The sequence below is a fragment of the Chenopodium album genome, chromosome 16 (genome assembly GCF_948465745.1).
Source record: "Chenopodium album chromosome 16, dcCheAlbu1.1, whole genome shotgun sequence".
NCBI lineage: Eukaryota > Viridiplantae > Streptophyta > Magnoliopsida > Caryophyllales > Amaranthaceae > Chenopodium > Chenopodium album.
In genome coordinates, this window is record NC_137849.1 from 44174029 (window position 1) to 44197204 (window position 23176).

The window sequence follows — 23176 nt, forward strand, 5'->3', positions numbered from 1 at the left end:
ATGAGCTATTTACAAATTCTTCATGAAAACTACAACCTCATAAACAAGTTGAACCTTGCTCAAATGGAATTTTGAGCTTGCATGATCCCAAATAAATTTTCGATCACCACCTATCAAATGTCCGATAAAATTTTCATATGTACTTTTTTTTTTTTTTTTTTTTTTTTTTTTGAGGCAATATTTTTCATATGTACTTAGCAAAGACATATATATACATTTACATATTAGTCTTGAACATAGATTTCTTAACAACCTTAATCTAAAGACTTTCCCAACATAGTAAGGTAACATCCACATCAATGTTAATCTACATATCCTTTACACTAATCAAATATTGTCAAAATTCCTAAATGGCCCCTCTGGGAGAGAGTTATTCCTCCTAAGCTTTCTTTCTTTTCAAGGGTACTTTAAGAGGTGTTGAAAACACAAAAGAGGATATTATAGAAATGAGAAAAAAGTTTTTGAAAAAGCAATATAATGCATAAAAACTTGGGTTTTTTGTGGCTGTCACCTGAAACTATTCTTGTTGTTTGGAGGGAGCTCAGAATTATGGGGAGGAGATTAAATTAATACACTCTTAATCTTGGGATTTTAAAGCCCAATTTTTTTATACATATAATTATATTTATCTTTACTTAATTATATTATGCACATATTATTACTTAAATGTGTGATATAAGCATGGAATCTTCAAATTTTCATCAGCAACATAATCATCATCTTCAAGATCATCAACTTATTGCAGATTCTTCTTCTAATAATCCAGCTTCTTTGCCTTCTCCATGTTTTAGTGTTGCAGAAAATGACCATGCTTGGAGAACTCCCACTTTCTTCTTGTAAGTTGATTTTTTTTTTTTTAATATTATAATTATTTTGGCATAAATTTATGTATATCATTTTTTTCTAAAGAAAATGATATTTTTTTGTTGATTTTTTTTTTTTCTATGAAATAATATACAGAAGTAGGTGGGATGTGAACTTTTAATCTTTTGATTTGAAATTTGTACATACATATGAGATAAGCTGAGTCGTCTGAAGTGAAAGAGAATTCTCTCTTTGCGCAGTGGGTTCCTCTCTTGCTAGTTTGTGCTTAGATCTTACATGCATTTTCCTAGAACTAGGGTTTTATAATTGTCTTTCATCATTTTTTGGCACTCGATCTTTCCTCCTTATTGGATCTTTTTTGATCTCCTATCTTTTTATGCATGGATCTAATTTAAAGACTTAGAATAGTTACTATTCTGTAATTTTCACACAATAATTCATAGAAAATTTACCAAAAACATAAGTTTATTTCAAGAATAGTTACTATTTTGTAATTTTCACATAACTATACATAGACAATTTACCAAAAACACAAGTTTATTTCAAGGATAAATTGTAATTTAATTATACAGAAATTCATTTTCATTAATTATGTGATTATATCTAGAGGTTTTGCTTAAACTTTTGTTAATTTAATTGGCAGGAACAATAATGGCAATATCCATGCAACTTGTGGTGAAGATGCTCCTACTTCTCTTAACAGTTCCCTAATACAAGAAGTAGGTTTTCATTGGCCTAATGATCATATTACAATTAATCAATCTACTCCTCACCAAGAACATCATCATCAACTTATCGCCGACAAAATTAAGGAAGAACAATCACCATCAACCTCCTCAGATCGCCATGATAATCCTACTTTCGCGAAATTTAGTGACATGTTAAGCTCCTCAACTTCATCACCAAGTGAAATGCTTCTTCTCAAGAACACATTATCTCCTACTTTCAAAAACCATATGCTTTCTAATAATAGAAATCTTCATAATCAGCCTTCAACATTTCAACCAAATATACAACAACTTCAAAATACTAATAAAGGGATTAGCACCACTTTCAGCCAGATTTTTCCTAGTGTAAATATTTCGAACATGAGTAACAATAACAACAACAATATGTCTTCACCAATATCTTCAAGTTCGAGCACAATTGATTCTCAGATGGTTAATAATGCTCAAAATGGTTTCGATCTATTCGCTACTGCTCGATTTTTAAGTGGAGAGACTCTTAACAAGCATTCCTCTTCAAGTAATAATCTCCTAGAGCTGTTTGAAGGTAGTCCTCGGTTCAACGTTGATCATGATATGCAACAGTCCAATGATCTCAAACTTTGCAACTTTCCTAATAATAATGTGAGTATCTTTTTCCTATGTATAACTAATTGATTTATATGCATATACTTCTTCTGTCTTTATTTGTTTCTTCGGTCTTTCTATTTTTAGTAACAATTTTCTCCTCAATACCGCGAAAAACAAAAAAAAAAAAATGACAAAGGGAATTTATATAATTCTACAACTTATTTGTTATTTTTGTTTTATTTTTAGCTAATATATGTATATATATATATATATATATATATATATATATATATATATATATATATATGTATATATATATATATATATATATATATATATATATATATATATATATATATATATATATGTATGTATATATATATATATATATATATATATATATATATATATATATATATATATATATATATATATATATATGATACTATAAGTTATGATATTTGCATTGTCAAAATGTCAAACAAAACGCATGTATGTTTAACTTTAAAAATTAATGATTCTTCACCTTTTTTTTTTTGAAACCAATGATTCTTCACCTTTGACAAGCGTGGATTAGTGTTCTAAGTATACTTTAATAATGATGACACACTAATTATACATTTAGGACAATATGTAAAAAGAATATAATTAAAGAGATAGATCAATCAATAATTATTTACTCTGATAATTTGTATGAGTAATAAAATAGAAAAAGCTACAGTTCTTTATATATATTAAAGTTGAATAATTTAGATTATTGAAAGTGAAAAAGAATGGTCCTGCTGATTTATCTTTTTTTTTTTTTTTTTTTTTTTTTTTTTTTGTATGAATGATACCTTCAGCTTTATACATTGAAATGATATAAAAAAAAATTATCTTTTCAGAACCTTATGACTTTTTCTTTTCTTTTTTTTTCCTTTCTTGCAAAGTTTATGTGGTTTTCTTATTTCTTTTTGTGGGTAGTCTATTGATATTGATTAAGTTCTTTTGGTTAAAGCTTTCATCTTTTAACAATAATAATGGAGTCATCCCAGCTGATTCAAAGAACTACATTATGGAGCAACAATCAACTCATCAATTGCCATCTAAAAAACCACGGTTCGAACCACGCGCTTCTTGCCCTCCTTTTAAGGTAGGTTATAGCAAGGTTAGCTTAAGCATGTTGATTATATTCTCAATTAGCACTTTGGATTTTCTTGGTTACTAAATAATATGTCACTTTCTAAATTTAATTTAGTCATCAGTTAAACATTCGTGAACTTTGTTATGTTATTCTTAATGCATGATACGAGCCTTCAAATGTTCGATCTCTTAACTACACAAATTCCAAAAATAACTATGTATGTTAGTATTTTGACTGAATTTAAAACACGGAATTATTTACACTAGGTCATTTTCTTAGAAAGGTGTATTTTATGTACGGTGTTAAACTACGTATTTGTGTAACATACATGCTTGTGTATTAATCAGGTAAGGAAAGAGAAGTTAGGAGATAGAATCGCGGCTCTTCAACAACTAGTGGCACCCTTTGGCAAGGTATATACTCCGTACTTAACATTATGAATCGATTATATTGTTGCATTATTGCAATTAAAATAAATCAATCAAAATCATTTATATCCAATCAAAAATGTATTTCTACATATTTGAATAAAGTAGATGAGGAGGTAACATTTGGCAAGACATTTTATCTTATTTGAAAGATTGATAGTCAAAATGAGAATTTAATTAACTTAATTATTGATTTGATAATGTGTTTGACAAAGTAACTTTTCAAAATTATTAAAGCTAGTTAAAAAGAAAATTAAAGTTACTCAACAACCTTATCAAAATTAAAGCTACCTAGCTTATCAAAAATCTGTATCATCTTTATGTATATGTACATCCATTGAAAGTTACATGTAATTTACAAAAAAACTTAGCTTTTTCAATACATTTAACTAGCTTTATTTATATCTTTCAATTTTAACTAGTACGGAGTAGCTTTATAATAATAATTTTCGTCAATAAACTTCTTTAAAATTTAGCAATATTTTCTGCTAAAATTTTGTTGATATTTAGCAATAAACTTCTTTATAATATAATACTACGTAATACAATGTTCAAAGAAGCTTTGAAATGTAAAATTTTATTGACAAAATTGTGTTGACGAAAACTTGTACGTGGGTGTTGTTGGCAGACAGATACAGCTTCCGTATTGATGGAGGCGATTGGATACATCAAATTCCTCCAAAACCAAGTTGAGGTATGAACAACAAACATACTACGTATAATTTAATTGTTAAGGTGAAAAAAACAAGGTCTAAATACGTAAAATATTGTTATTAATGCAGACACTAAGTGTTCCATACATGAAGTCATCATCTAACAACAAAAGCTCCAATATTACTCAAAGGGTAAGATCTATGTATGTTTTATTTATTGCATGACTATGTAACTACGTATATAATTCATAGGACATACAAAATATACGTATAAATTGAGATTTCACGATGAATTAATGTTATTCTTGCAGGTTAAAGACGATGAATATTGTGAGAGTGATGAATGTCATGAATCAATATTAACAGACGACTTAAGAAGCCGAGGATTATGTCTTGTGCCTCAATCATGCATGTCCTATATTAATTTAGCAAGTGATGCTACCATTAATGGTGGTATATGGCCATCTCCTAATTTTAATTCCCCTGGCTTCTAATTACAAGTAAAAAAAAAATGCATAAATTGAAAATATATACGAGTATGTAGTAATTATTTATATGTTATTTGAATGATTAATGGAGCAAACTTGGTCATCTTGAAAGAATTCATAATATCGAGATAGACCACGTTTGATCCATTTTTCTAAGGCATAATATATAATTAATGTGTTACTATGTCAAATCTTTCACTCAATGTAAAGTACATATTTTTATTATTATTATTATTATTGTTCAATTATTCAAGGGAGGCTAGATACTCATTGAATACTCGTATAATTTTATGAATGGGGGTTACTAAATGTCACAATAGAATTACTTATGTTGCGGTATTAAATGACCTTTTTACCCTTATAAATTTAATATTTGGCCACATCCAATTTTCTCACCACCCATGCCCCCTCCACCACCATAAACCCTAAACACCATAGGCACACAACCTCCGACCTGCACCACCAATTTCGTCGGAAAACACCTAATCCAAAATTAGCCACCCAAGCAAAGCCGCCGGAATCAGCCAACTATCGCACAAATTCTACCGGAAAAAACAGTAGATGGACGACAATGGAATCACGGTGTGGGGAGTAGGTTCATTTGTCGAAAAACGCATGGAAATCGCCGGCTAATTCGGCGGATCACCTGTAATACGCGATTATACCATGGTATAGTCGCATGTAATACGCAACTGTACCATGGCATAGTCGCATGTAATACGCGACTACACCATGGTCGCATATTACATGCGACCGAGTACATCGGAAAATTAAAAAAAAAGGTTCGACACATACCTGACTTGACGACGTTGAAGATTCGTTGTCCCCACCAAATGCCTCGGATATAAACGCGGATCGAGTTGACTCATTTTAGTGGTCGGAAAGTACAATGTCGGTGGTCAATCATCGTGAATCTACAATCTTGGTGGTTAAGCTAGTTGTCAAAGTGGGCCCGTCGTGGTGGATGGTTAGGGTTAGTGGCGGTACATGTGGTGGAGTTGATGGTGAAGGTGGAGCCATGGCGGCTTGGAGGGTCAAGTTTAGTGTAGTGGGTCAAAGTTAGTGATGGTTGGATGAGTATGTAATTTTCAAAATTAAAAGGGGCATGGAGGTCATTTAATACCATAGCTTGACTAATCCTATTGTGGCAAATAGCAATTCACTTACGAATTCATTAACCGTCGCAAGATTAGGTCTATTGTCAAGGCTCATATCCTGCCCCGTCGATCAATCTCTACTATCTAGTAAGTAATTTCACAGTGTTTTCCATTAGGACGCCGGCCTCATGTTGCCAGTCCCTCATGTACAACGAACATTTCCGTGGAGAGGCTTATTTGTTCAATTGTGCGGAAAGCGGATACTTCTCTCATTCTTTATAATGCAACACATTAACTTTAACATTTACGTACTCCTTTTGATGAATATCGATATATTGTGATTTATTTGTGAGTTAAAACATGGTTGATAGATTTGCCTTGATATTTAAATTATTTTTACCAATACGGTTGTATGTTACAACTTACAAGTATTAAAAAAAAATTGCACATGTTATACTACGTAATAATGGAATTGTACAACTATTATATTTATTAAAATAAGGAGTAGGATATTGGCCTGGGCCAAATTACATAATGCTAAAAAGTATGGGTCACCCCAATGGGCTTAGAAAATTACTTTTTTTTTTTTTTAAAATACTTTTTTTTTGGTGAACGAGAGGGGTCAGACCCCAAAACAAAGAAAAGCTAAAAGAAAACTAGAAACAAAAACACAAAGCACACAGAACAAAAACAGAAGCACAAAACAAAAAATTAAACTAAAGCTAAAGCTCCCAAGACCCTTCGACGCCAGTGACATCAACTCAGCCCATTAGATGGCACCTTCTTCGCCTAAGCCACACCGCTCAAGTGCTCTAATAAAACGGCACGAAGGTCCTTCGGGACCGCCTCTAGGAGGACCATGTTCTGGTCCAAAGTCACTCCATAGTTTTCAAGCCAATCTGCAGCACGATTCGCCTCTCTATAGCAATGACTTATAGCAACCTCTCAATCTCTTCCATGAATGAGAGCTTTGCATTTTCTTATAAGATGAATATGTGGAGAGCTCGAAGGAGTATCACCTTCAAGCAAACGAATCACAGCCTCCGAATCAACCGTTAGCATGATCTTACGGTGTCCACCATTCCAAGCTATGGATAACCTTCTCATAATCGCAAGAAGCTCAGCCTTAGTACAAGAACAAACTCCACACTTTGCAGCAAACATCTCGAACAACTCACCATTGCACCCTCTAATCAGTCCTCCAACTCCTGCTTGTCCAGGATAACCTTTTGCTGCACCATCGGTGTTTAACCTTACCCACCCAACATTAGGTAAAATCCATCTCACCAACACTTCTTTCCTCTCTTTACTGCCTCTACCATGATTTACGTTTTCTCTATCCATAGCCTGCTTCACCACACCAATTTGATTGAAAATGAATGTCGCTTGATCAATCGGAATACTTGGTTCACGGTTGAAGCTTCTTTCATTCCTCCATCTCCATAGCCACCAACACGTAATAGCAAAGGCTCTTGGTCACTCACTGCCTAAATCATTATCTTCTTCGTCAACATTTGCCAATAGCCAATCTTTAAATGGTGTATAATTGATAATTTTGCTCATATCCACTCCCAAATTTTGCCACACTATCCTTGTTGCTAGGCATAGCCGTAAGATGTGCTCTTTATGCTCTTCCACTTCTCCACACACAAGACACCTAGGATCATCTGTCAAGGTTCTAACAAAATGGTTACCATTCGTCATCAATAGATCTTGGATAGCTAGCCAAAGGAAAAATTGAATTCTTTAAGGAACTCGAACTTTCCATAATAGTTTCCAGCCACAAACATTATCAAGTGCAGCAGCATCTTCATTCTTCATGATCTCTATGGCTGATCGAATTGAGAACCCACCATGAGGAGCACCATTCCAATAAACCTCATCAACTGCATCATCATCATCAATTAACTCATGTGAAGCTATTACACTCAAAACCGAGGCTAGGAGAAAGTCAGCGAACTCTTCGAATTTCCAGCCTAAATTCGCATCCCATAACTCCTTCACCGTCATATCTTGCATCTCTAAAGGAGGCTCCTCACTCACATAATGCAACAAAGGCTCTTTAGTATCCCAACGGTGATGCCAAAAGAAAGTCTTAGTCCCATTTCCCACCGCCATATTAACTCATTTTCTCACAATATCAACACTAGACATGATGCCTTTCCAAGCATTCGACGCACATGGTTTTTCCTTGAACATATCAAAATCGCAACGATTATCACAATACTTGGTTCTTAAGACCCGAAACCACAAAGCTGATGGTTCTGCCAGCATCCTCCACCCCAACTTTGCCAAAAAGGCACGATTAGCATCACGCATAGAACAAATACCTAAGCCCCCTCTATCTTTCGGTTTATTGATGCGCTCCCAAGCAATAAGATGAACTTTCCTTCTTCCATCTTATTTACTCAATAAAAAACTCCTAGACTTCCTATCCAACTCATCACAAGTAGTCCTAGGCAACTTCGTGGACTGCATAGTGTACAAGGGGATTGAAGACAAGGTCGACTGAACCAAAGTAGCTCGGCCTGCCAATGATAAAGTTTTGCTTTTCCATCCAGCTAGCTTTCCATTAATCTTCTCAACAAGAAATTGATACTCTCTCTTGGGAGTTCTTCCATTAATTGTAGGAACCCCCAAATATTTCCCAAAATCTTCCGTTGCTTCCATACCAAGACATTCACAAATCTCGTCCCTTACATCAAAATTTGTATTGTTCGAGAAGTAAACCTTGATTTCTCAATGCTGACTTTACTCCCCGATACATCACAAAATAAATTCAAACACTTTTGCATAACCTTGCTTGATCAATTGAAGCCTCACAAAATAAAATAAAATCATCCGCGAAAGCCAAGTTCGATATTGAAGGGCCATTCCAGCTTGCTTTCACGGGTTTCCAACTACCCAAACACACCTCCCTATCAATAAGGTGCGTAAGCCACTCCATGCAAATAACATAAATATACGGAGAAAGGGGATCTCCTTGTCTAATCCCTTTTGTCGGACTAAAAGCTTGGAGAGGTTCCCCATTCCATAGGATTTGCAACTTAGCTGAGTTAATGCATTGCATGACAATCTCTACCATATTTTGGGGAAGATGGAGCTCCACCTAAGGCGGTCATAAGCCTTTTTGAAGTCAATTTTGACCGCCATATAACCAACTCTTCCCTGCTTATGTCTCATCGTGTGGAGCATTTCTTAAACAATTATCACATTGTCCGTAATTTTTCTCTTAGGCACAAATGAACATTGTGTCGGTGAGATTAAAGTCGGAAGGATAGGCTTCAATCGGTTCACAACAACCTTCATAACCAACTTGTACAAGATATTACACAAGCCAATTGGAAGAAATTGATTGGCTTTCTCAGGAACATCAGTCTTTGGTATAAGAACAAGGAACGCATCATTCAAACCTTGGGGGAAATCCCTGCCTTCTAACACATCACGCACCAACTTCACCACACTCGGATTAACTACATCCCAAAATCGTTTATAGAACAAAGGTTGAAATCCATTCGGGCCCGAGGCCTCGATGAAAGGCTTCATGGACTTCAAGGCTGCATATATATAAACTTCACCCTCACCAAATGGCCTCGAAATTTTTTCCAGTTCGTCAGCATTAATTTTTGGAAAATAATTCCAAAGCAACTGACCCCTTTGCGCATCTTCTTTGTGTTCTTCTTAGAATAAATTCCATCAATAATTTTGCACAAGCTCTTACACGGCTTCACTCTCTGTCACCCAATTACCATTCACATCCTTCAACATATCGATCCGATTTCTCTTCCTTCGAATGACTATTGATAGATGAAATATCTCGTGTTTCTGTCACCATCACAAATTGCTTCCATTCTAGTCTTTTGGAACCAAAGCATCTCTTCGTCATTTAAGACCTCTTCCATTTCTCTTCTCAAACGAGCTTCAAGCTTCACAAGGTGACGCTGCCTGCCTTTCGATAACTCCGATTGAATTTCCTCAAGTCGCGCCCATAATTCTGATTTTCTTCTGAAAATATTATAAAATTTCTCCTTATTCCACCAATTCAATTTTTCAGCAAACTCCTTTAAAAAAGAACCAGTGGTCGAGAGCAAGACCAATTAATTAGTTCGAACAAACTCATGGAACAACTGGTGATTAAGCCGGGCTGCCTGGAATCTGAAAGGGAACAAAATCGAAGGAATCGGTGCAAAACCCGCTGTGCTAATGAGTATCGGACAATGATTAGAGATAGCTTTTGGAAGATTACGCACACCCACTTCATCAAAACGCAAGCGCCAAACATCATTTGCCCTCTATCCAATCTTGCAGATTTAAAGGTATCTGGGGTGAGTCCTCTAAACCATGTATGAGCTGGGCCTGAACAACCAAGATCAATCAAAGCGTTATTTTCAACCCAATTGATAAACTCCCTACATCTTCTCTGCATCTCCGATCCACCAGTACCATTTCTTTCCTCCATCATCATCGTTTCATTAAAATCACCTGCCAACATCCATAGACCAGAAAAAGAATTTTTAATTCTCTCCAGTTCAGTCCACAAATCTCTTCTAATAGTACTATCAGGGCTTGCGTAAATAGCATAAAAAAGCCACGGGTCTTCTCCAACTTTCTTTACCTCTAATGTGAGATGTTGAGAGTGTTCACCAAACACCTTAACCTCAATTTTTTCTTTCCGCCAAAACATCCATATCCCTCCACTAAAGCCCTGAGCTTCTACCCTCCACTGACTAGAGAAACCAATTTTATCACAAATTGCTTGCGCTTGAATACCACTTGTCTGAGTTTCAACCAACACTAGAATTGAGGGGTCATTAATTCGGATTAACTCCCTAATTACTGACATCTTATTTCCAACTCCTTGCACGTTCCATACCAAAATTTTCAGAGACCATATTAAACATCGGAAAAATTGGATAGGTATCATACACGTTCAAAGGAACGCTAGGCATCATATCGAGAAACACTCTCTGGAGCGCTTTCATGAGTGTTGCTGTCTCGTAAGGGAGCATGAATGTCACCATTGTTATACTACTAAGCAATAAAACAGAAATTACTTATCTCTTGATGCGTGAACCAATGTGGGATTTTCCCCTTTCATTTGTTTTTTCCCTCTCTCTTGTTTTTCCCCAACTCTCTTATTTTATATCAAGAACTTCCAACAATCCCCCATAGGTTCGAAGATATGAAAAAGAAAGGAAGGAAAAGATGAATTCTGGGCAAAACAAAACAATTGCATAAGTGTCAATGTCTTGCGACTTGAATTAACACATAGTGGACATCAAGCTATGATCCCTCATCTACCAAGTGACTTTCGTCTTGAACTCAATAGGGAGTTAGGGACCCGTCACTTTGAGTCACACAATTGAACATGTATAATATTATGAAATTCCGCGAATAAAGATGACGCATTATACTGGCCATACGTCTAGCCTGGATGCTCATAGGTGCTCTAGAGTATAAGCCCACGAAATACTCATAGGAAGCGGCCACACTTCCACACCTAAGTAGGTGAACTCCATCAAGTGTGAGCTACAACACACCTCCAAAAATATGGATATGGGTTCATTAAGAGTCATATGCTCAACCTCCTTCTCATTTGTATCTAAGCACAACAAACATCTAGAGATGGACAAATAAAATAAAAAATGTGCTTCCGAATTATTATATAATGTTCCCCTTTGAACTCATGGTGAGTAGGAGTTCACTATTTCACAATTCATGCAACGGGCTTTAGCCCCATCTCTTCCGATGTTTCCAAAACTAGTTTTTTACATAGGCCTTTAGTTAACGGATCCGCAATGTTCTTTTCAGACTTAACATAGTCCAGTGATATCACCCCTTCAGACAACAAATTTCTGACGGCTTTATGCCTCAGACGGATGTGTCTCTTCTTCCCATTATAGGCATGGTTGTGTGCAACGGCAATTGCAGCTTGCGAATCACAATAAAGTGCAACTGAAGGAGCTGGCTTCCCCCACAGTGGAATATCTGCAATCATGTTCCTCAACCATTCTACCTCATGACCTGCCAATTCAAGAACAATAAACTCAGATTCCATAGTAGACATAGCAGTACAAGATTGCTTACAAGATTTCCAGGATACGGCTCCACCCCCAAGGGTGAAGACATAGCCACTAGTGGAGTTAACTTCATCATTATCAGATACCCAGTTGGCATCACAAAAACCTTCCAAAACTCTAGGAAAGTTGGAGTAGTGCAAACCCCAATCCACAGTACCCTTAAGGTACCTAAGCAACCTCCTAAGAGCAATCCAATGACCACTGCTTGGGTTATGAGTGTACCTGCTCAACCTACTAACAGAATAAGCAATGTCAGGTCTAGTGTAGTTCATTAGAAACATAACACTACCAATAGTTCTAGCATACTCAGACTGATTAACTGGATCACCATTATTTTTCTTTAGGTGGAAACTTGGGTCACATGGAGTCTTAACTGGATCGACATTAAATGAGTCAAACTTTTTAAGAAGTTTTTCAACATAGTGTGACTGATTAAGACAGATGCCTTTTGGAGTCCTTTTGATTTTTACTCCCAAAATCACATCTGCCTCACCCATGTCTTTCATTTCAAAATTTGAACTCAAAAACTGTTTTGTCTCATTTACTCGATCCCAGTCAGTCCCAAAAATTAACATATCATCCACATAAAGACAAATAATTACACAGCCATGACTATCATGCTTAAAATAAACACAAGAGTCACCTTCATTAACATGAAAACCATTACCAGTCATAGTCTTATCAAATTTGTCATGCCATTGCTTTGGAGCTTGCTTAAGCCCATACAATGACTTGACTAACTTACAAACCTTGTTCTCTTGGCCTGGAACAACAAACCCTTCAGGTTGGACCATATAAATCTCCTCATCCAAGTCACCATTCAAAAATGCAGTTTTGACATCCATTTGATGAACAACAAGATCAAAAATGCAAGCAAGAGCAATTAAAGTCCTAATAGTTGCAATTTTAGTAACAGGGGAGTAAGTATCAAAATAATCAATGCCAAACTTTTGTGTAAAACCCCTTACCACTATTCTTGCCTTATACTTGTCTATGGATCCATCGGCCTTCAATTTTTTCCGAAAGATCCATTTACAAGTAATGGGCTTACAACCTCTAGGAAGTTCAACCAATTCCCAAGTGTTATTATTGAGAATTGATTGTAATTCACTGTCAATTGCTTCTTTCCAAAAAACAGCATCAACTGATCTCATTGCCTCATCATAGGTCCTTGGATCATCTTCCAAAATAAATAAATGCACAAAATCATCATCAATTAAGGAAGATTCAGATAAATAAGATGAAATAAAATCAGGACCAAAACTGTTTTCCTTTCTTTCCCTTTTGCTTCTCCTTGGCTCCAAAACAGAATCATTGTTAGTAATAGGAGAATTAGCAATAGGTAAACTAACAGAACTACTAGCAATTAATTCACTATCATTAGAGGGAGATATTTTCTAAGGAAAAATGTTCTCAAAGAACTCAGCATCTCTAGCCTCAATGATATGGCCATCTGCATAAGTGTTGTTTGTACCTTTGACAAAGAAACGATAAGCTGCACTTTGATAAGCATAGCCAATAAAAATAGCATCAACAGTTATAGGACCAATTTTATCCCTCTTGAAACTAGGTATGCCTACCTTTGCTAGGCACCCCCACACTTTCAAGTATTTCAGGTTTGGCGCTCGACCCTTCCATATTTCGTATGGAGTCTTGTCAAGCTTCTTGTGAGGAACCCTGTTCAAAACATAACAAGCAGAAAGAATAGCCTCCCCCCACATGTTATTAGGAAGCCCAGAACTAAAAAGCATAGAATTCATCATATTCTTTAAAGTTCTATTTTTTCTTTCAGCTATACCATTTTGTTCGGGTGAATAGGGAGCCGTTGTCTCATGAACAATGCCAAGTTGCTCACAAAATGCCTTAAGAGTGTCAGGGCTGTACTCACCACCCCTGTCACTCCTAACCCTTTTAATCTTTTTGTCCAATTGGTTTTCTACCTCAGCTTTATATTTGAGGAACATTTCCTCAGCTTCGTCCTTAGACCTGAGAAGATAAACCATACAAAAACGTGAGCAATCATTAACAAAGGTAATGTAATACTTTTTACCCCCTCTACTTTCGTGATTGTTAAAATCACCCAAGTCACTATGAACAAGCTCTAGTACTTCAGTCTGTCTATCTACTGATTTAAATGGCTTCTTTGTAAATTTGGCTTCAACACAAATTTGACATTTCGAAAAATGAGTGTTAGAAAACTTGGAATCAAATCTAAGTTTTTAAGCCTTTTAATAGAATCAATATTAACGTGGCTTAATCTAGCATGCCATAAATCAATAGACTCGGCAATATAAGCAGAAGAAGTACTAGCATTCTTATTCATAGTGTCAATTTTAACATCAAGAGTAAAAAGCCCCCCATTACAAAAGCCCTTTCCCACAAATTCCCCATTGCGAGTAAGAACTAATCTATCAGAATCAAAAGAGAGATTCAGTCCAGATTTCATGAGCAAACTGCCAGAAATTAAATTCCTGCGCATTTCTGGAACATGCAAAACATTAGTCAGAGTAAGCAATTTTCCAGAATTGAGAGTGAGAACGATCTTCCCTTTGCCTTGGATAGAAGCAGAAGCTGAGTTGCCCATGAAAACATTTTCGCCTTCAACCTTGTCATAGGTAGTGAACATGTCCTTGTTGGCGCAGATGTGTCTGGTAGCTCCAGTGTCAACAATCCACTCAGCAGCATTACCTGTAAAGTTAGCTTCTAAAACAACAGCAACAATAACGTCAGAATCCTCAATAAGATTTGCTTGAATTTGCCCATTCTTCTTCTTCTTGACCCTGCAATCCTTAGCCTTGTGACCAATCAAACCACACTCAAAACAAGTACCCTTAAACTTGTACTTCTGAACCTTCCCTTTAGGCTTAAGAGAACTGCTATTGGCTTTGGACTGGTTGTTGTGTTTGGGTTCAACAAGATTGGCTTTGGCAAAGGAAGAGGAAGGAAAAACAGAGGGCCTTTGTCTTTGATACGGTTTTCCTCCTCAATTTTGAGGTGTCCTACAAGCTCCTCTAAGGTTAGGTCTTTCTTTTTGTGCATCAGTTGGTTACGAAAATACTTCCAAGAGGGAGGGAGTTTCTCAATCAAAACAATAGCAAGGGTAATATCACAAATAGACAGACCTTCAGCAGCCATACTAATACACACATTCTCATAAGCATGAATCTGATCAATAATAGGCTTATCATCAACAACTTGAAAACTCAACCACTTACTAACACAATAACGTTTAGTACTAGCATCATCAGTCCCATATTTTTTCTCTAAAGCATCCCAAATATCCTTATCATGATAAAAACCCATATAAATATCCAACAGATTATTTGACATATAATGCAACAACATGCCCTTACAGGTTCTATCATCCTTAGCAAACTTAACATCAGTTTCAGACAAATTATCCTTATCATCAGGTTCAACAATATCATCAAGAACATATGCAACATCAATTTGCTCCAAATAAAAACGCATCCTAACAACCCAACGTTTATAATTCTTTCCATCAAGAGGTTCTAACTTAGACATATCAGGAATCAGAAACTTGGAAGCCATAATCGTCTTTTAGATTGTTATACTACTAAGCAATAAAACAGAAATTACTTATCTCTTGATGCGTGAACCAATGTGGGATTTTCCCCTTTCATTTGTTTTTCCCTCTCTCTTGTTTTTCCCCCTCTCTTGTTTTTCCCCAACTCCCTTATTTTATATCAAGAACTTCCAACAATATTTCCTTGATGAGTGGGTCCTTGTTATCTTTTTGGAGAAATTTTATTTTCTTTTCTTTGTTAAACAGAATATTCCTTTTTGTCTGTTGGGATTATTCTTTTCTGACTGTTGGGGTTACGGAATTAAATCAGTCATTAATTCCTTGATTGTAGCTGACTAATTCAATTCCTTGTCTATTGCTTCTGTTGTTGACTGGCTTAATAAATCTGGTCGTTTTCTTAGCTAGATTCTTTCCTTGTTTTATGCTTCTTGTCTCCCTTCTACTGCCTATATATACTTGTTGCTTTTCCCAGTCAAAAATACAACAACACAATCAGTCTTCTCTCTTCTCTAAAGTTATCTAAACACGAGTTCTTTCTGTTCTGTTTTCTGGGCAAGTATTCTGAGTTCCAGTCGGGTTTGTGAGTGCACATAAACTCCGGCGCCGTGCTTATCCTGGAGGGCGGCCGCTTCTAGTCTACTGCACCGGGAGGTAGCGCGGAATCGTCTTTTAGGTCAGTGGTTCTCCACGACGCGGCTATTGTAACTTTGGTTCACGCATCAAGAGATAAGTAATTTCTGTTTTATTGCTTAGTAGTATAACAGCCATCATTGCTGGCGGATTGTGCACCGGAGGCAGATAAGTGTCCAGGTGAATCAACACCTTGTTCACCAAAGGGTGAGCTGTGATCATCGACGGCCCCTCCATTGGATAGTCTGCGAAACTCGGGGGGATCTTCCTCTCCAGAGTAATAGGGATTTGCATTGGGTTCATGATTGCTCCTTGCAAACGTACTACTCAGCTCTCTAGACACTTGACAAAGAGCATAAGGAGTATGTGTAGCAACTTCAAAGAAATTTTCAACGAAATTTTCATTATCGCTGCTACTACCACTTTTATTAAGATTCCAACTCGGTTTAGGGTCAATCTTTTTGGAGTACGGTTTAAGAACATAATTTCCCTTATTCCTCACACCCAAAGGAGTCCTAGAAGATTTATTCTGACTCTTTTCTGTTATTTTAGGATAACCACTCTTCGAGGCTAGATTTTTATCTTTTTCCACTAAAGAATTTATTCCAGTAAAATCCTTCTTTCCATCCAAGTCGACTTGACAAATATTCTCCAAATCATTAATTCCCTTAATTGAAACCCCCAATTCCAGGTCCCAAATTTGGCATAGTTAGAAAATTACTATACGTGGGAAACAGAGGTATTATTAAAAAATCCAAGCCTTAGAACTTTAGATAAGCCTTAGAACTTTAAATAAGCCTTGGAATTTTGGCATAGTAAAAGGTTCTTGTGTATGCATTAGTGCTTGTAATATGGAGTAAAAGTAAGATATTTTGGCATAGTTTCTTTAAGAAAAAAATAAGTGGTTTAGTTGTAGCCATACGTTAAAGAGGTTAAAGGCATTATAATTACGAAGTGGTCAAGCAATGTGTCTATAATATTGTGAGAGAATTTCAAGCTTTTGGCAAGCTCTTAAGATATTTATTTGCTTGAAGTACATTCAATTTTCCCCTTTTTGCTAATTTTTGTTTGCAACAAATGATTCCACATTTTACTCATACATACATTGAATAACAAGATATGAAAAGAAGAATAGAGTAATATTGGTAATATATTGTAGTAAACAAAATTAAAATAAATAATTTTTTTTTCAAAGTTCTCTAATCTAATAATAGCAAATTTTGGCTAATGAAATATACACTAAAATAACTCTGAAAGATATATAGTAAATTAATGATTAATGAATAAGCTAAAGTTGTATTTTTCTTTATTGTCTCACTAACATATGTTTATAATGGAATAACTTTTGTTTATATTCAATAAGATTTATTGATCCCGTATTATGTGTAAGATATTGCATGCCGGGAAACAATTTGAATGCATTGAGTTTTAGTCGAAAAACCACAACTATTGATATACTATATAGTTATCAATATATATGAGCAAGCTACAACAGTGCTGGTCAATTTCATGGTCTATTCGATAATGGTGAATAACTGTGAAATATTGCCGACATATACGTTATAATATTCATACACCAAATCAGTATGAATGGTAGACAACGTTAGGCATTGTTTTGGGTTACGACATTTCGTTAGCAGTTAATTAAATATCTGATGGTAGATTATTATTGTGAATTTAATGGTCACATGTTTACGTATCACAACATCCTCATCAAATTTGCAAAATGTCGATACTCTCTCAATGTTATAGTGAGAACGAAGGACGTGGTTACACAAATCTACCATAAACCCCCACCCTTGAAATCACCCTAAAACTAAACCCCCACCAATAAAACCATCCTCATCGGTGTGCACCCTACTCAACAGAAATTCACCCTCTGACCCAGCCAATCGAAACCATTTCCACCAACCTAAAAGATCGAGCACCCCACCCACCCACCCGAAACCCATCCAAAACCCTACCCCACCACCTCGAAAGATCACTTCAATTATCCCGAACCACCCTATTCATCCCCTTAAACAACCCTTACCACACAAAAATCAACTCCAACAATAAAAAACCACCAATTAGGGGTGTAAATGAGTCGAGCCAAGCGAAGTACTACCTTATTCATATTAGCTTCTCTAATAAATGAGATTTTGTATTTTTGACATTTGAAAATCAATTAGCATAATAATTTAATTTTAATTATAAACTTAAAAATTAGATTAACAATTGTGAATAAATTAATAAATTCATGAAAATAAATAAACGAGCAGTTCGTATACATAAATAAATGAGTTGTTTATGAACTTAGCTGAACGATCATGTGGCATATTTATGTTCATGTTCAAGCTCAATTATTAAACGAGCTTCAAATTTTGTTCAAGCTTAATTCATTTATTAATAAACAAATATAAACAAGCTTCAACCAAGCTTGAACCCGAATAGTTTATTGATCAGCTCGGTTCATTTACGCCTTTAACACCAAGCAACCAGGTCTAAAAGAATTTTGTTAGAGAGAGGGGTAACGTGGAGGCGGCCGATGGTGAACCGGGCTGGTTTAGGTGGGGAATCAGGGTGTAGCCCATGCAAGGGGAATGGGAAGAGAGGGGGTTGGTCCTTTTGTTTTTTAAAAAAATGTGACCAATTAGAAGGTGATATGTGGTAATTCACTTTTTAAAACGGTTACTATCTTTAAAATATATATATATATATATTAAAGGACTGTTTTGAGAAAATAAGGATTATTCTTTTAATTTTCCAATTATTAATTCTTCTTCTGAAAACGGATGGAGTTTACACTGTTTAAAAATAGATGGAGATAAAATTATTAAATTAGTACAACCGAAAAGGAACCCAAATCCTCCAAAGTAGGGAGTCCAAGTAGCCTGAAAGAACAGTAGACGTGGCAAGACGTAATCTGTTGTATGCTGATTATCCTCTCTTCCTCTTACTTGGGCCCATTTTTGTCTTCCTCTGCTTACGTTTATCCAAACTCATTAATTATTATACCAGATCAATTACAACAATAACTGGTGACTTAGGTTAAATTGCAACCCGAAATGGCTGATAACCAGCATCCTCCGACTCCCCCTGACATGGTGGATCAAATGACCAGGTCTAATAAGAAACCTAAAAGAAAAATTACCCATTGGATCTTTGATCGAGTGGAAAATTCTGAGGGTCATCAAGATCCAAATGCAATGATGGAGGAGAATGCAGGGCCAGAGCAGGGCAGGAAAGGGAACAACTATGTCCCTTTTGGTGGGGGTCAGAAACACTATCCACCAATTACTGGCGTTTCTACTAAGTCATTTAGAGACCTTTTGAGGGACACTCAACTTGCATATCAGGCTGAGATGGGAATTCAAATTGATTTGGATGATGATGATGTTTCTGATGATGATGAAGCTCCGGAGGGATTAGAGGATAGTGATAGGTGTCCTATTATCTTGTTAACCAAGGAGGAGAAGAGGGCTATGCGTAAACCTTGGAAGCATACTCTGATAATTAGGATGTTTGATGGTAGTCTAGGTTACATGGGTCTAATGAAGCGATTGAAGCGTAAGTGGCAATTAAAGGGTGAACTCATCCTTACTGACATTGGATGCAAATACTTTATTGCTCGTTTCAACAATGTGGATGATTATAATTATGTCTTGACGCAAGGTCCATGGTTTATTGATGATAAGTATCTCACAATAAGGAAATGGACTCCAAATTTCATTCCGGAGGAGGCCTCCATTAACGTTTTAACTGTGTGGGTGAGAATTCCAAATCTATCGGTTGAGTACTTTGATAAGGAATTCTTGAAAAAGGTTGGTGCTAAAATTGGCAAAGTTATTAGGGTGGATAAATCCACGGCCTATGCAGAAAGAGGGCAATATACAAGACTGAGTGTTGAAATTGATCTCTCGAAACCACTCTTGGCTAAGTTCTGGTTGAAGGGGAAAATTTGGAGGGTTCAGTACGAAGGGATTAAGATGCTTTGTTATAAATGTGGGAAACTTGGTCATGTCGAGGACCAATGTGCATCAAGGCTTGCAAATGATAACATGGTTATTGACAATATCAACAGTCAACTGGAACTTGTTGAAAGACAGAACAGGGAGGCTCCGGCGAAACCAGAAAATACTGGTGATTTTGGTGACTGGATGCTAGTGAAGAAACCGGGTCGTAAAAGAAATCCGAAACTTGACAAGAATGGGTCGGGTCAAGGAAAGGTGGGTCAAAACAATAATCAAGATCCTAGTCAACTCTTGCCAAGAAATGCTACTAAAGATACGGGAGGTATTAAAGCAAATAAATCAAGTTTTGATATCTTAGCTACACAAGGGGAAATTGGTGATAATATGGCTGATTCTTTGGGTGTTGATAATATTAGCCAGGCTGTAAATTTGGGATCAGGGGAAACTTTGAAAGATTTGAATATATCTCCTTCGAATTTAGATGGAAATATTCCCTCAGTAAATCTTTCTGATAATTCTCAAATTCAAGTTGCTAATTTACCAAGGGTGAACTCTTTTAATTTTGGAAAGTCCGACCAAAATAATAGGAGTGGGGGCAAAGTAAATAATAAGAAAAAAGATTTTCCTAAGTTTACTAAAAGTGTTACACAAAAAAGTGGGCCCCTTGAACCAATCACTAATGTGATTAACGTAAAAGATTCTCTAAATAATTTTGTTACCAAGGATAATTTTGGGAAGGAAAATTCGAGTGTTGATCTTTCAAAGGTAGATACACAGAGGATACCAGAAGAAACTCAACAAGCTAGAAACGTTGCACCACAAGATGAACTCTCGAAGGACCTCACACATGTTTCCCCCACCATCGGATGTTATCCAGCTAACGATCCCGACGGAAAAGATCCTTTGTGTGGGTCAACCTATAGAGAAACTGTATTTGGGCATAGCCGACCCCCTGACGAATGTAATGGAGGTGAGGATCGAATCATGGATGGAACCGATCCCGGAACCGATGGAGTTGGTGTTCACTTTGCGAATACCGAATGATGTAAGTCGTTTGATGAGATTTATTTCAAGTGCATATGTTAGTTCACTTCCTTCTGTACCTCTTTTAATGGAAGACACTATACCAAATTTAGCTCCAAATTCTTTGCCTATTTCATGCATGGTGTGGAATGTGCAAGGGGCGGGTAGTCGTACTTTTATTAGTGCACTACGTGAGATAGTAAGGAATCATAAGCCTAATGTTATTGCTCTTGTTGAAACTCATATGGGGGGTCAACAAGCTGAAAGAATTTCTGCCATCTTAGGTTATACCGGTCATACTAGGGTGGATGCTCAAGGGTTTAGTGGGGGTATTTGGATTTACTGGAAACCCGATCTTGTTACAGTGGAGCCAATTTACCAACGTAATCAGTATATTACTATGGACATTCGAAGGGTTGGTGGTGATCCTTGGTATTTCACAGCGGTTTATGCAAGCCCGGACCCAACTAAAAGGGGTGATTTATGGAGTGAACTTAAGGATTTTGCAGTAACTCATAATAAGCCGTGGTTACTAGCTGGGGATTTTAATGACACTCGGTTTAGCCATGAACGGAGTACTTCTTGTCCTGAGACCTCTAGACGTGCGGCTAGGTTCAATGAGTGGGTAGAAGATATGAATTTATTGGAAGTGGAATTTAGTGGTCCGAACCATACTTGGGCACGTGGAAATTCCATAGCAACTAGAACTAGTGCTCGGCTTGATAGGGCTCTATGTAATGGAGAATGGAGTCTTCGTTTTGCTAATGCGGAGGCTAAAAATCTTCCTGCGGTTCAGTCGGATCACTGCCCTATTTTAATTGCTCCTAATGGTTTTGTTCCCATTGCTTCAGTCAACAAACCTTTTAAATTTCAGGCTACATGGTTGACACACGAGCATTTTCGTGGCTTCTTGGAGGAAAAATGGGAAAAAAACAGCCCTCTAGTCCCTCTCCTTAAGAAAGTCAGTGATGATCTGCAAGATTGGAATAAAAATGTATTCCATAATATTTTTAAAAAAAAGAGGAATTTATTAGCTAGAATTACGGGTGTACAGAAATCTCTACCTGAACAAAAATCAAGGGATCTTATTAAGCTTGAATCTAAACTCCGTAAAGAGCTTGATGAAGTTCTAGAGCAGGAAGAACTTTTATGGTATCAAAAATCGAGAGTTGAATGGATTAGAGAAGGTGATCGTAATACTTCTTTTTTTCATTTGAGTACAATTGCTCGTCGTTGGAGGAATAATATCACTGCCATAAAGGAGTGTGCTAATGGGCAGGAGTGTGCTAATGGGCAGTGGCTTTATGATAAGGAACACATTCAAGAGAATATTGTTTCTTACTTCACGAATTTATTTACGGAGGAGGAACAGCCCCAGCATGGTCCAATGCCGACTAACATTTTCCCCGAGTTCACTAATAGGGATTGGGATATGTTATCTAGACCCTTTGCAAAATGTGAAATAGAGAAAGCAGTGTTTGATATGGGTGCTATGAAGGCTCCGGGCCCGGATGGTTTCCAACCTTTGTTCTTCCAAAAGCACTGGGATTTGGTTGCATAAAATGTGTACAAAGTGGCTCTTGATGCTTTGAATGGAAAAGGTCTGCCGGAAAATTTAAATGATACCTTCATTGTTCTTATTCCCAAAGTTGATACTCCGGAACTAGCAACTCAATTTCGGCCGATTAGCCTTTGTAATGTGGCATATAAAATTATTACGAAGGCTATTGTTGATCTTATCAAACCAATGATGCCACACTTAACTTCTTGTACTCAAACAAGTTTTGTTCCCGGGAGACAAATCACGGATAATATAGTGATTGTACAAGAGGTTATTCACACAATGAGAAACAAGAAAGGGGGTAAGGGTCTTATGGCAATTAAAATCGACTTTGAAAAAGCCTATGACCGGCTAAAGTGGGAGTTCATTCGTGATACTTTATATGAAATCAGATTTCCTATTCTTATAAATGAGCTTATTATGGAGTGTGTCTCTACTTCTACGATGTGTGTGTTATGGAACGGGGAACCAAC

At 36.4% G+C, this 23176-nt stretch overlaps 2 protein-coding genes across 2 annotated transcripts; one reads left to right on the plus strand and one right to left on the minus strand.

Annotated features, from left to right (window-relative positions):
* Positions 1–416: 416 nt before the first annotated feature.
* LOC145585500 (transcription factor bHLH110-like) lies at positions 417–5065 on the plus strand. The gene is made up of 7 exons (XM_081642203.1): positions 417–836; positions 1469–2174; positions 3118–3252; positions 3591–3656; positions 4300–4365; positions 4454–4516; positions 4636–5065. Exons 1-7 carry the CDS (start codon positions 667–669, stop codon positions 4816–4818), a joined length of 1389 nt encoding a protein of 462 aa, XP_081498329.1. The 5' UTR covers positions 417–666; the 3' UTR covers positions 4819–5065.
* Positions 5066–9706: 4641 nt separating this feature from the next.
* On the minus strand, positions 9707–10752 carry LOC145584381 (uncharacterized). Its single transcript, XM_081641236.1, has 2 exons — positions 10162–10752; positions 9707–9970 (listed from the first exon to the last, which is right to left on the minus strand). The coding sequence occupies exons 1-2, from the start codon at positions 10750–10752 to the stop codon at positions 9707–9709; spliced, it is 855 nt and encodes a 284-aa protein (XP_081497362.1).
* Between the last annotated feature and the right edge of the window lie 12424 nt (positions 10753–23176).

What these genes read in the sequence shown, in the direction of transcription:
- LOC145585500 (XM_081642203.1), top strand. Translation starts at nt 667, where the DNA reads ATGTGTGATATAAGCATGGAATCTTCAAATTTTCATCAGCAACATAAT. An exon ending in CTTCTTGCCCTCCTTTTAAG is followed by an intron (nt 3,253 to 3,590) that starts GTAGGTTATAGC and finishes TGTATTAATCAG; the next exon opens with GTAAGGAAAGAGAAGTTAGG. An exon ending in TCCTCCAAAACCAAGTTGAG is followed by an intron (nt 4,366 to 4,453) that starts GTATGAACAACA and finishes TTATTAATGCAG; the next exon opens with ACACTAAGTGTTCCATACAT.
- LOC145584381 (XM_081641236.1), bottom strand. Translation starts at nt 10,752, where the DNA reads ATGTCAGTAATTAGGGAGTTAATCCGAATTAATGACCCCTCAATTCTA. An exon ending in CTTGCGTTTTGATGAAGTGG is followed by an intron (nt 9,971 to 10,161) that starts GTGTGCGTAATC and finishes TCTTTTTTAAAG; the next exon opens with GAGTTTGCTGAAAAATTGAA.